The 12,982-nt window shown below is 44.8% G+C and overlaps 1 protein-coding gene across 9 annotated transcripts in view; it reads left to right on the top strand.

The window, feature by feature from the left end:
* The window catches only part of SMC5 (structural maintenance of chromosomes 5), a 67,103-nt gene that overhangs the window by 32,559 nt on the left and 21,562 nt on the right, over positions 1–12,982 (top strand). For 8 of the 9 annotated variants that reach the window (XM_083576598.1, XM_083576597.1, XM_083576603.1 and 5 more), the window contains 6 exons: positions 3,325–3,420; positions 4,095–4,199; positions 5,019–5,138; positions 6,755–6,934; positions 7,015–7,110; positions 8,894–9,775. In XM_083576598.1, the coding sequence (XP_083432724.1) occupies positions 3,325–3,420; positions 4,095–4,199; positions 5,019–5,138; positions 6,755–6,934; positions 7,015–7,110; positions 8,894–9,025 (729 nt within the window). In that variant the 3' untranslated portion in view covers positions 9,026–9,775. Of the gene's footprint in view, positions 1–3,324; positions 3,421–4,094; positions 4,200–5,018; positions 5,139–6,754; positions 6,935–7,014; positions 7,111–8,893; positions 9,776–12,982 lie in introns of those variants that run through there. The other variant, XR_014539770.1, reaches the window with a different exon arrangement.

Raw genomic sequence — 12,982 nt, 5'->3', positions numbered from 1 at the left:
TTTAGGATTCCCTGAATCCTTCGACTCCCCTCCGCCCTTCCATGGTTACCATTATCAATCTCTTCCCCCCCCTGAATGTCTCCCTTATTTTCTCTACAGTGGTGCCCCGCAAGACGAACGCCTCGCAAGACGAAAAACCCGCTAGACGAAAGGGTTTTTCCGTTTTGGAGGCGCTTCGCAAAACGAATTTCCCTATGGGCTTCCTTCGCAAGATGAAAGCCCATAGGGAAATCTCCAGGACAGCGGGGAAGTGCAGCGCGTCTTCCCCACTGTCCTCGGACCTCCTCCGAAGGCTGCTCCGAAGGCTGGCGGTGGGGCGGAGAGACCTCCTCCCGCCGCCAGCCTTCCGAAGGCTGCTCCGAAGGCTGGCGGTGGGGCGGAGAGACCTCCTCCCGCCGCCAGCCTTCCGAAGGCTCCTCCGAAGGCTGGCGGGGGGGGGGCGGAGAGACCTCCTCCCGCCGCCAGCCTTCAGAAGGCTCCTCCGAAGGCTGGCGGTGGGGCGGAGAGACCTCCTCCTGCCGCCAGCCTTCAGAAGGCTCCTCCGAAGGCTGGCGGTGGGGCGGAGAGACCTTCTCCCCGCGCCAGCCTTCGGATGGCTGTCCTGAAGACTTGCGGTGGGAGGAGGGTTTTCCTTCCCACTGCCAACATTCAGAATGCTGTTCTGAATGTTGGCGGTGGGGAGGAAAAACCCTCCTCCCACCGCAAGCCCCGGGAACAGAGGAGAAGTGCTGCGCGCCTTCCCCTCTGTTCCCGTACCTGTCCTGAAGGCTTGCGGTGGGGAGAAAAGCCCTTCTCCGCACCGCCAGCCTGGCAAGCGGTCTCCATAGGAACGCATTAATTGATTTTCAATGCATTCCTATGGGAAACCGTGCTTCGCAAGACGAAAAACTCGCAAGAAGAAAAAACTTGCGGAACGAATTAATTTCGTCTTGCGAGGCACCACTGTATTTGTTTAACAAAGAATCCATTTTTACCATAGGTCTTCGTATATTACAAGCATTACTCAAATCCTGCCAAAGTTTTTAGTTGTTTACAGTGTTCTCTTAAGTACAGTCATACCTCGGGTTGAATGTGCTTCAGGTTCAGCACTTTCGGGTTGCACTCCGTGGCAACCCGGAAGTAACGGAGTGTGTTACTTCCGGGTTTCGCAGCATGTGCAGACGCTCAAAATGACATCATGCGTGGAAGCGGCAAAACGTGACCCGCGCACGCACCGTCACGTCTTACATTCCATTCAGGATGCAAATGGGGCTCCGGAACGGATCCTGTTTGCATCCCGAGGTACCACTGTACCCCATTCTTCTTAAAGTTCTTCTCTTCCTGGTTTCTGATTTTCCCAGTCATTTTCGCCGTTTCGGCGTAGTCCATCATCTTCATCAGCCATTTGTCTCTGGTCGGAACTTTATCGTCTTTCCATCTCTGGGCCGGTAATATTCGCACTGCTGTCGTTGCATACATGAATAGTCGTTTCTGCTCCTTTGGAATCTCTGTACTTAAAAGACCTAGTAGAAAAGCCTCAGGTTTTCCCCCAAATGTTATTTTAAACATTTTTTTAACTCATTGTAAATATTTCCCAGAATGCTCCTGTTATCTTGCACGTTCACCACATATGGTAGAACGTGCCTTCCTTCTCCTTACATTTCCAACAAACATTTGAAGCAGTTCTGTACATCTTTGCTAATTTTACAGGTGTTGAATACCACTGATCCATCATTTTCATGTAATTCTCCTTCCAACGCACAGCACGCTGTAAATTTTAAATCCTCCCTGACACTTCAAAATTTTGATCCAATAGAGAACTTTATCTAAGTTTGTAACACTGAATGTTTAACTTGGTGAGCAAATTAAGACATGGCAAGGCATAAAGAGGTAACCCTGGGCAAAGCATAGCCTCGGGTGCCTTGGCTTGTAGAAACCTTTCCCCCTCCCCACTCCCTGCATGCTGTCAGGTAACATAGCATGTTTAATTGAAGGAATATTGCCATAATAGATTTCAAATACAGTTTAGTATATAGCATTGCATGATTATAAATTCATTAATAATTATAAATACTGATTGCCTATTTAATGAATCACGTTCATTATTATTAATCAGTGTATATACATTAACTATTGTACAGTGGAACCTCAGTTTTTGAACGTAATCTGTTCCAGAAGACGATTCGACTTCCGAAACGTTCAAAAACCAAAAAATGAAAGCAGAAGCCTCAATACAATAGGGAAACTCAAAACTGAAGACGCGTAGCACATTTGGCTTCCGAAAACCGAAGCAGTTACTTCCGGGTTTTCAGCATTTGGAAGCCGAAATGTACAATGATGGAGGCATTTAGGTTTGACTGTACCAGAATAAATATTTTACAATCTCAGAAAATTTTGGATCATCATTATATCTATAAATATTAGTTACAGTTAAAATAAAGAGCATAGTATCAATCATTGATGTAATTCCCAACAAGGCTTCCTTTATTGTAATGATTTATTTTATTTATTAAACAGAATTTATGTACTGCTTAATTTCCAAAAAGTTTATGCGAAGCAATATAGACTGCGCTAGTTACTAGTTCCCAGGCCCATTTCAAAGTGCTGGATTTAACCTATAAAGCCTTAACAGTTCAGCAGTGCAATACCTCAAGGAACGGCTCTCCCCATATCAACCTACCAGGACCCTGAGATCATCTTCTGTGGCCTTTGTTTGTGTGCCTCCTCCACAATAGGTCCAGAGGGTGGCAACATGAGAACGGAGCCTTTTCTGCAGTGGCTCCCCATTTGTGGAATGCTCTCCCCAGGGAGGTTCAGCTGCCACCTTTATCATACAACTTTAGGCGCCAGGCGGAAACATTCCTCTTTAACCAGGCCTTTGGCTGATTAACATCCAATACCCTTTTAAAATGTGTTGTGGAGGGGGGGGATTATTGGGTTGTTGCAGACCTTAGAAGACTCCAGGCAGCCTTTGGAAGGCACAGCCCATAGAATGCTTCCTGCTACTCCTGCTACCGGTGTGGCTGCATAAGGAGCTTACAGATGAGCTGAGAATTAAGGGCGTGTATAAGAAATGGAAGAAAGGGGAAATCACAAGTAGCCAACAGTTGTAGGGGGAAGGTCAGGCTGGCTAAAGCGCAGAATGAGTTCAGGCTTGTAAGAGAGGTCAAAAAGAATAATAAAAGGTTTCTTTGGCTATGTCCAAAGCAAGAGGAAGAACAAGCAAGTGGTAGGTCCTTTGCGTGGAGAAGACAGAGAATACATATGAAGGAACAATTTCTATTCAAATTCTAATCGAGGTTTTTGCAGGGTTGTTGGCATTGATACCAAGGTCCTTTCTTTTAGGCATTCCTTGCTCTTCCAAACACACTGGATGAAATTGACGCTTTGCTGAATGAGGAGAAGTCAAGAGCTTCCTGTTTCACAGGCCTCAGCGCTTCAGTATGTATCCCCAGGATTTAACTCCCACACTGTACTACGTTGCTTAGTAATGACAACAATAATAAGCTAAGCAGCAGGAACAAGGTGTTGTCAAATGCCATATTCTGAATCTATTAGAATTCTAAATAGCCTTTTTTCTCAGAGACCACTGTGTTCTGGGCTGCTTCTGATTTTTTAAAAAGAGGAAAGAAAAAAGCAGCGATTGCAGGGGGAGGGCGGAGAGATTTAGCTTTGGCTCAAAGTACAATTGATGATAATGATAAGACTGGTTTGGTTAATGCCCCTTGGTCTCTGGTGATGTACTGTGGGGAGCTGAGGAAAGGTGGAATCGCTCACCTCTCCACCCTCATGCTCCCTTTGCACCTAAAAGGCAGGCCCTGCACCCACCCATTTTTATATTTGATGGAGGCCGATCCAGTTTTAAATAAACAGCTGTGCTGCTATTGAATATTTGAGGTTCTCCCAGTTAGAAGTGCAGTGTTGCCTCATATTCTTTTCACTTGAGCTAGAAATGTATTTTGTATTGTGAATGTGTAACCAGGTTCCGTGTCTGTTTTCTATTTCAACAAGTAATGGGCCTTGTAGTTTTCTTTCTTTGGATTTGGATTGTAAAACGTCTGTATTGTCCACTTGGAAGATGTCACCTCTTAAAGAGAGTCATGTCTTCCTGCCAGGTTGTTGAGGAATGTAACAAAAGGACAGAAGAAATAGCACAGATGACAGTGGAGCTGGAGGAGAAGACAAAAGAATTGGATGACTATAGGCAGAATATTTCACAGGTATTATGTGTATTGGTTATTATTGCCATTATTTTCACTCCATAAGGCATTATAATATAGGGGAGTGTATAAATAGCTGTTGGCCTTCTAATAAATCATCATAATAAGTACAGTCTACAAATCCATCCTTTCAAGAGATATATGAATGGCAGTGGTACATGGAGGCAAGGAACTCACAAGCCGAGTACACACAGCCGCCGGCCGGTTCAGCCAGCTGGAGCACAGGACTAAGGACTTGTGGAATGCCCACACCCACACCCCCCACTGCCATAGCATGGCAGCACAGTCCTAGCACCCATCCATGGTAACATGGATAGCACATGGCATCCGGTCGCCACTGAGTAGCTTCCATGTGCAGTGGGGTGGCTTCATGCACATCAGCAGGTCTGTGTGGCCAATGGGAGTGAAGTTGGGAGGAGCATACTTTGTGTTTGACCTGCACAGGGGCTTTCAGCAACCAAGACAACTTGATGAGAATATCCATTCATGCACACCCTGCACATGCTGGCATTCAGTGCACAGGTCTAGTGTCAACACAGCACAGCCTCTGCCTGGCGCTCTTGTTTTCCACAGGGGGATGACAACTGGCAGTGTAGCCTCCCCTCTTCATTTCCTCCACCCCCACCCCCAGTCCCTGGATCACAACTGGCGCAGCACATTGGTGCACATGCACCTTCTAACCCATATGTCAGAAAGTGTTTAGGGACACCATTAATAAATAGCATATGTAAAACTTTAACCTCCTGATTCTGCAGTACAAAGAGGTGTATCTGCTGTAAAATTGCTCCTCTTAACATGAGTGGTTTTTTTTCTTTTTAGGCTAAGGAAAAGTGGCTAAACCCTTTGAAACAGCTAGTTGAGCAAATTAATGAAAAGTTCAGCGGCTTTTTTAGTTCCATGCAGTGTGCCGGGGAAGTGGACCTACATACAGAAAACGAGGTATGATTATCAGTGTTACATTTTGTCTAAGATTGAGAGGAAATCTCTCCATCTGGATATCTGAATCTTCACACCTATATTAAAGAATAAGGAATACCCAGTTGTTTTCTCATATTGTCACTTTTGAAACAGTTCTTGGAAGGTAGTAGCAGGCTTTCTTGGAAAGTATAAACTGTTTTGTTTCGAGACTGGCATTAACAATAATGTTCTATACCAAACCCTGCCAAGCAGTTCTATAAGTTTTATTTAAGTGTTTTCAGTTTGAAGCATCTAAACACCCCAAATACATAAAAAGTAGTTCCCAGTGCTCTGCACTAGGAATTGAGACCTTGAGTAGGTTTATTTAGATGAAAGGGGCCGAACATGCTCACTTTGGAGTCAGCCCCAGAAAACACATTGACAATGCTTGGTTTGGATTGAGCATATGTAGGATACCTTGTGTAGGATACAACTGAGAAGGAGAAATCAGACCATCAACTCAGACCAGAAAACAGCAGGGGCAGTTTAACCTCAATAGTCTTCCTTTCTCGCTTGCACTCCTATGGGGATAAGTGAAGTGCTGTGTTTTGGGAGTCCCCTGTGGGGAGGTAAAGCCTGCCTTCTGGCCCGAGTCTCACTAATGGAAATCCCTGCAACCACATAGAAATGCATTACACATGGACACAAACCGTGTGTGTGTTAGCCCTGCATCCACCACCTTCCATGTATCATAATTGGCAAGTATTTTGCTAGTCACAATTTAGCAGTTGGGGAGCAGAAGGGAAGTGCCTATTTGCTATTACAAAATGTTAGTGCTGGTTTGTGCTGCTGTGTGAGCACAGCCTTTGGCTTCCAAATAGTCTGGAAAAGATGTTGTGCAAGTGCCCCTTCCTGCCTGTTGAGTGGAAAAGCAGTCCCTTCCATAACAGGAGTATTGTGTTAAGGCTCAGTTTGACACTGCTGCAAGTGTGCTTGTGTTTTTTCATGCTAGTACTGGAGCATAGTTGGGATTGGGATTGGGTTGTTAGATAAAGCTGAAACAAGACTCCGGTCCATGATTTAGTTAGTTTGAGGGGGGGGGTTGGTATTAATTGTGGTTTGGTATGCTGTCTGAATGACAAACCATAGTTACATCTACCATATTTCTCTGCCTCCTGGAGACAGGAATAAATGTGTGGCACTGAGTGCCAAGAAGATGGGAAATGAAAGCAAATAAGCTTTGATTTGATGTGATAGCAGCATTTTCTCTCTTTGATTTATTGTACATGACTATGTGCCAACTTAGGGACATGGGTGGCACTGTAGGTTAAACCACAGAGCCTAGGACTTGCCGATCAGAAGGTCAGCGGTTCGAATCCCCGCAACGGGATGAGCTCCTGTTGCTCGGTCCTTGCTCCCGCCAACCTAGCAGTTCGAAAGCACGTCATAGTGCAAGTAGGTGGCGGGAAGGTGAACAGTGTTTCCATGCGCTGCTCTGGTTTGCCAGAAGCGGCTTAGTCATGCTGGCCACATGACCTGGAAGTGAGATGAGCGCCACAACCCCAGAGTCGGTCATGGCTGGACCTAATGGTCAGGGGTCTACCTTTACCTTATGTGCCAACTTGCAGATCTCTTACACTGCTATCCTGTTATGACAGGAGGAATATGACAAATACGGGATTCGGATTAGAGTCAAGTTTCGCAGTAGCACCCAACTTCACGAACTGACTCCACACCATCAGAGTGGAGGGGAGAGAAGTGTTTCGACGATGCTGTACCTGATGGCTTTGCAGGAACTCAACAGATGCCCCTTCAGAGTGGTGGATGAAATAAATCAGGTACATATTCCAGCACATGAAAGGGTATATTGTATTCATTAGCAGGAGAGAAAATGTTAACATGTTTATTTCTTTTGCAGGGAATGGACCCAGTTAATGAAAGGAGAGTCTTTGATGTGGTGGTTGAAACGGCTTGCAAAGCGAGCACTTCTCAGTACTTCCTTATTACACCAAAGGTGCGTACTTATGTGGGTGCTATGCGTGACAGAGTAGTGATACTCTGAGTAGACCCATGAAAATCAGTTGCCTTAAAGTACGTCTGAGTATGACTTAGTTGGCTATCACTCTACGTTATTTACAATTCTTTATTCAAACAACAACAACAACAATTTATTATTTATACCCCACCCATCTGGCTGGGTTTCCCCAGCCACTCTGGGCGGCTTCCAACTGAATATTAAAAATAGAATCAAACACTAAAAACTTCCTAAACAGGGCTGCCTTTAGATGTCTTCTAAAAGTCAGGTAGTTGTTTATTTCCTTGACATCTGATGGGAGGGCGTTCCACAGAGCAGGCACCACCACCGAGAAGGCCCTCTGCCTGGTTCCCTGTAACCTCACTTCTTGCAGTGAGGGAACCACCAGAAGGCCCTCAGAGTTGGACCTCTGTGTCTGGGCTGAACGATGTGGGTATAACCTTCAGGTATACTGGGCCAAGGCCGTTTAGGGCTTTAAAGGTCAGCAACAACACTTTTAATTGTGCTCGGAAACATACTGGGAACCAATGTAGGTGTTTCAGGACCAGTGTTATATGGTCTCGGCTGCCACTCCCAGTCACTAGTCTAGCTGCCACATTCTGGATTAATTGCAGTTTCTGGGTCACCTTCAAAAGTAGCCCCACATAGAGCACATTGCAGTAGTTCAAGCGGGAGATAACTAGAGCATGCACCACTCTGGTAAGACAGTCTGCGGGCAGGGAGGGTCTCAGCCTGTGTACCAGATGTAGCTGGTAGACAGCTGCCCTGGACACAGAATTGACCTGCACCTCCATGGACAGCTGGGAGTCCAAAATGACTCCCAGGCTGCGCACCTGGTCATTCAGGGGCACAGCTACCCCATTCAGGACCAGGGAGTCCTCCACACCAGCCCGCCCCCTGTCCCCCAAAAACAGTACTTCTGTCTTATCAGGGTTCAACCTCAATCTGTTAGCCGCCATCCATCCTCCAATCGCCTCCAGACACTCACACAGGACCTTCAATAACTTCCCTGGTTCTGATTTGAAAAAGAGGTAGAGCTGGGTATCATCCGCATACTGATGAACACCCAGCCCAAACCCCCTGATGATGCATAATATTGATGGGAACATTTTCCAGAACATCTAAAACCTGTTTTAAATCAGTCTATTCATTGACATCCCAAGTGCAATCCAATGCATAGGTATGGTTTTATAAAATCCTTTATGCTTGGGGATTTTCATACTCGAAGCAGCATCATAACCCTTTGAATGCTTCTGTTCTTTGAGACTTGTTGGCAGCTCTGATGTAATTCCATCTCTTTATAATATCAAATAAAGGAGGTTGAAGCAGGTCCTCCAATTTTGGCGCTGGCCCCATGGAATTTCCTCCTGAGGGGGATCCTAACCCTGCAAATATTAAGGGGGAAAGTTAGTATTTTCATTTTGGCAAGCATTTAATTATGCTGGACTAGGATCCAGAGATTCTCTTCCTTTGGCAGAGGGAGTTTGCCTATGAAAGGACTTCTTTTGATAAAAAGGAAACCTTTGGCTCCAACCCATTGTGATTATTATGTTTTAAGGTCTGAAACGTTAAAGTGCAGCGTTAATATATAACTACCAAAATGCATATGTGCCAAAAAGGAGAAAGTAAAATAGCATTTTGTTCCTGAGAAACGGACTATGGCTGATGTGGAAAGTACTGGTGTATATTGACTAAGAAACAAATGTGATTGGCAATGGACAGACTCTTTGTAATGGAGCCTTCTTTCTTTATTTGTTGACAGCTCCTGCAGAACCTCACTTATGCACAGAGGATGTCGGTGCTGTTGGTCTACAATGGATCTTCTATGCTAGAATCGAACAAGTTCAGCCTGAAGTGCTTCCATAGGAGACGGCTGCGATTTCTTTGTTCATAAAGGTCTTCCAGGTGCCTTTTGAAACTTGATCAAAATTAGTTGGAAAAGTCCAAATAACTTTTATTTATTTTTATTTAATTTATTTACTTAAATGCACAACTCGCTTGAAGAGACTTACATGAGTATAGTGTATACTTCCTTCTACCTTACAGGTCATTGTCCTCTGCAAGCACTTTTAATATTGGCCACCTTTCAGCCTGCTTTGGAAGTGAATTTGTGAGGGAAACACCCATGTAGTCTTTCACAGCTTTGCAGGTTTGCTGTATTTAAATTCTTTTTATATGTCTTTTAAATGTTCAGACATAGCTTTGGCAGTTTTTGGTGAACTGGTAAAGATTTCACCAAATTTGTTCAGCAGGAAAATATAACTGTTTTCACTGCCCATGGTTTTGAGCTAAAAGAGACTATGCAAGCTTTTTAAAGATGTATGGAATTAATGCAAGATGCTCAACTATAAAAGTACTTCACAATTGCTGCTAAGGTACTATCTTAATTTAATTGTGCTGTGGGAGAGGATGAGAGGTTTCAGACACTTGCCAAGAATATAAAATATCCAGTGTGGTTTTTTTCTTTGTCTAATCAGAAACTATTTGTTTAATTGGTGGTTCTCATTTTGTACAATGAACTATACTTAAAAGATGGGATATGCTTAAATTTTAACCCTGTAAACCTTTTTATGTAAAAAAAAAAAATCTTCTGGAAAAAAGCTACCAAACTATTTTTTGTATAATAAATTTATATTGGAAACGATTCATTACATCTTTGCTACTTGAATCATTGTGCATGACTAAACTAGGAAACTTAACTCAATATTTAAAGGTAAAGGTAAAGGTACCCCTGCCCGTACGGGCCAGTCGTGTCCGACTCTAGGGTTGTGCGCCCATCTCACTTAAGAGGCCGGGGGCCAGCGCTGTCCGGAGACACTTCCGGGTCACGTGGCCAGCGTGACGAAGCTGCTCTGGCGAGCCAGCACCAGCGCAGCACACGGAAACACCGTTTACCTTCCCGCTATAAAGCGGTACCTATTTATCTACTTGCACTTGGGGGTGCTTTCGAACTGCTAGGTGGGCAGGAGCTGGGACTGAAAGACGGGAGCTCACCCCGCCGTGGGGATTCGAACCGCCAACCATGTGATCGGCAAGTCCTTGGCACTGAGGTTTTACCCACAGCGCCACCCGCGTCCCAACTCAATATTTAGATTCTTTAAATATGAGAAAAATGCAAATAAAACTACCATGATACTCATGTTCAAAATGGGATGAGAAACATTTTCAGTTGTTTGATATTATCTTGGTCAGCAGATTTCCTCAGACATTAATTTTGTCTTTGTGAAAATGAGATGTAAAGTTTGTCCAAGACAAACAAAACTGGAAAGGGTGGAATAAGTTTGTCATTCCCAGTCTGTGATCCTTGGAAGGCTGTCTCTGGGATCATAGGATATATTGGAGTTCCCTTTCTGACACAAGATGAAAATCTGTGCCCACTGATGGGCTGGCCCTGCCAGTGTTAGTCAGGCTGAAGGGGGTGTTCTGAGAATGTCAGGGGAGGGCTTTGGAAATAGCTTGGATCCAAAGTCCTCCTACTCCCCTGACATCACCACTTAATGCCCCCCCCCGAATAGATGTAGTTCAGTTTGGGTTATTATTTCTAGTAGGCGGGAAGGTACTTGAAACAACAAAACAAACTTCAATTGAGAGCCTGGCTAGGCTCTGGAAAAGGCAGCGGAATCACCTTCCAGAAGTTCTCCCCACCCTTATGTGAGGGGGTCAGCCAAATTGGATACAGTCATATTTGAAAATTAATTCAAGATTGAAATCCAGGCATCAAATTATTCTGTATGTGTGTATTCAGTTGATTCTTTATCAGGTATATTCAAGTGTGAGCATTCCTGAAAAAGTCATTCTTAAAGCCTCCACAATACATGAAAAAATAGAGCTTAAATTTGAGGTTTCAATAGTACTGGGGAGAATGATTGCGAAACATTCCTCCATTGAAAACCCAAAGCAGCAGACGCCTTAGATAAGTTCAGATTGATCTTAATATGTCCACGTTTTGAGAGGGGAATGGGCTGTTGTATAATTTGCCAAAATTCATTCATTTTCTCTCTCTCTCTCTCTCTCTCTCTCTCTCTCTCTCTCTCTCTCTCTCTCTCTCATCTCCAAGTTGTCCAAAGCCTAGTTGGCATTTTGTAGCACAACTTTCCACTACTACTTTGGCATGTTTCTCACTTTTTTTGGGTACTGTTGTTTTTAATCCCACTACACAAACAAGAATGACGACAACCCATATTTTGCTGGATCTCTCAGTGGCCTTTGATACCATCGACCATAACATCATTCTGGACCGTTTTGAGGGGCTGGGAGCTGGGGACACTGTTATATAGTGGTTCTGCTCCTTCTGCCGTGTCCAGAAAGTGGTGTTCGGACCCCTGGGCTCTCACTTGTGGGGTGCCTCAGGGTTTTGTTCTCTCCCCCATGCTTTTCAACATCTACATGCAGCCGCTGGGAGAGATCATCAGGGGGTTTGGGCTGGGTGTTCATCAGTATGCGGATGATACCCAGCTCTACCTCTCTTTCAAATAAGAACCAGTGAGGGTGGTGAAGGTCCTGTGTGAGTGTCTGGAGGCTGTTGGAGGATGGATGGTGGCTAACAGATTGCAGTTGAATCCTGACAAGGCAGAAATACTGTTCTTGGGGGACGGGGTGGGCAGGTGTGTGGGACTCCCTGGTCCTGAATGGGGTAACTGTGCCCCTGAAGGACCAGGTGTGCAGCCTAGGAGTCATTTTGGGCTCCCAGCTGTCCATGGAGGTGCAGGTCAATTCTGTGTCCAGGGCAGCTGTCTACCAGCTCCATCTGGTATGCAGGCTGAGACCCTACCTGCCCGCAGACTGTCTCGCCAGAGTGGTGCATGCTCTGGTTATCTCTCGCTTGGACTACTGCAATGCGCTCTATGTGGGGCTACTTTTGAAGGTGACCCGGAAACTGCAATTAATCCAGAATGTGACAGCTGGACTGGTGACGGAGTGGCAGCCGAGACCATATAACACTGGTTCTGAAACACCTACATTGGCTCCCAGTATGTTTCCAAGCACAATTCAAAGTGTTGTTGCTGACCTTTAAAGCCCTAAACGGCCTTGGCCCAGTATACCTGAAGGTTATACCCACATCGTTCAGCCCAGACACAGAGGTCCAACTCTGAGGGCCTTCTGGCGGTTCCCTCGCTTTCTGGCGGTTCCCTCGCTGAAAGAAGTGAGGTTACAGGGAACCAGGCAGAGGGCCTTCTCGGTGGTGGTGCCTGCTCTGTGGAATGCCCTTCCATCAGATGTCAAGGAAATAAACGAGTACTGTACCTGACTTTCAGAAGACATCTGAAGGCAGCCCTGTTTAGGGAAGTTTTTTAATGTTTGCTGTTTTATCCTATTTTTAATATCCTGTTGGAGCCTGCCCAGAGTGACTGAGGAGGCCCGGCCAGATGGGTGGTGTACAAGTAAATATAATAATAATAATAATAATAATAATAATTTTTTAATTATTATTTATACCCCCTCTACTTAAAAACAGAGATGCTGGAACCACAGTTATGCCCAATGTTTCGTTTACATAGAGACTGCCAATGTGCCTTACTTTGCTAACTATGTTTTTCTGCAGCTCGGCAAACTTATAAAACTAACAAAACTAAAAAGATTAATGTGTTGATAGGAAAGGGGGAGGTTGTTCTTTTCCCCCTCCTGATGCTGCAGGTATAGCTCTTCAAAGTACTTTGATTTCTATGGCAAAAACCAAACAGTGACCTTTGAGTAGGGGAGGCCATGCTTTTCTCCACTGTCCTGATTTTGAGAATTCTTCTGTCAACATTGGTACTATGGGCAACATTAGCTGTTGCTTTCATCACTTCCCTTAACTTGGAAGCCTCAAAAACACTTGTTAGTAGTATGTATACAGTATGAGTCGTTGCAA

This window comes from Podarcis filfolensis (genome assembly GCF_964270895.1).
Source record: "Podarcis filfolensis genome assembly, chromosome: 11".
NCBI lineage: Eukaryota > Metazoa > Chordata > Lepidosauria > Squamata > Lacertidae > Podarcis > Podarcis filfolensis.
This window is presented reverse-complemented; position numbering and strand designations above follow the sequence as displayed.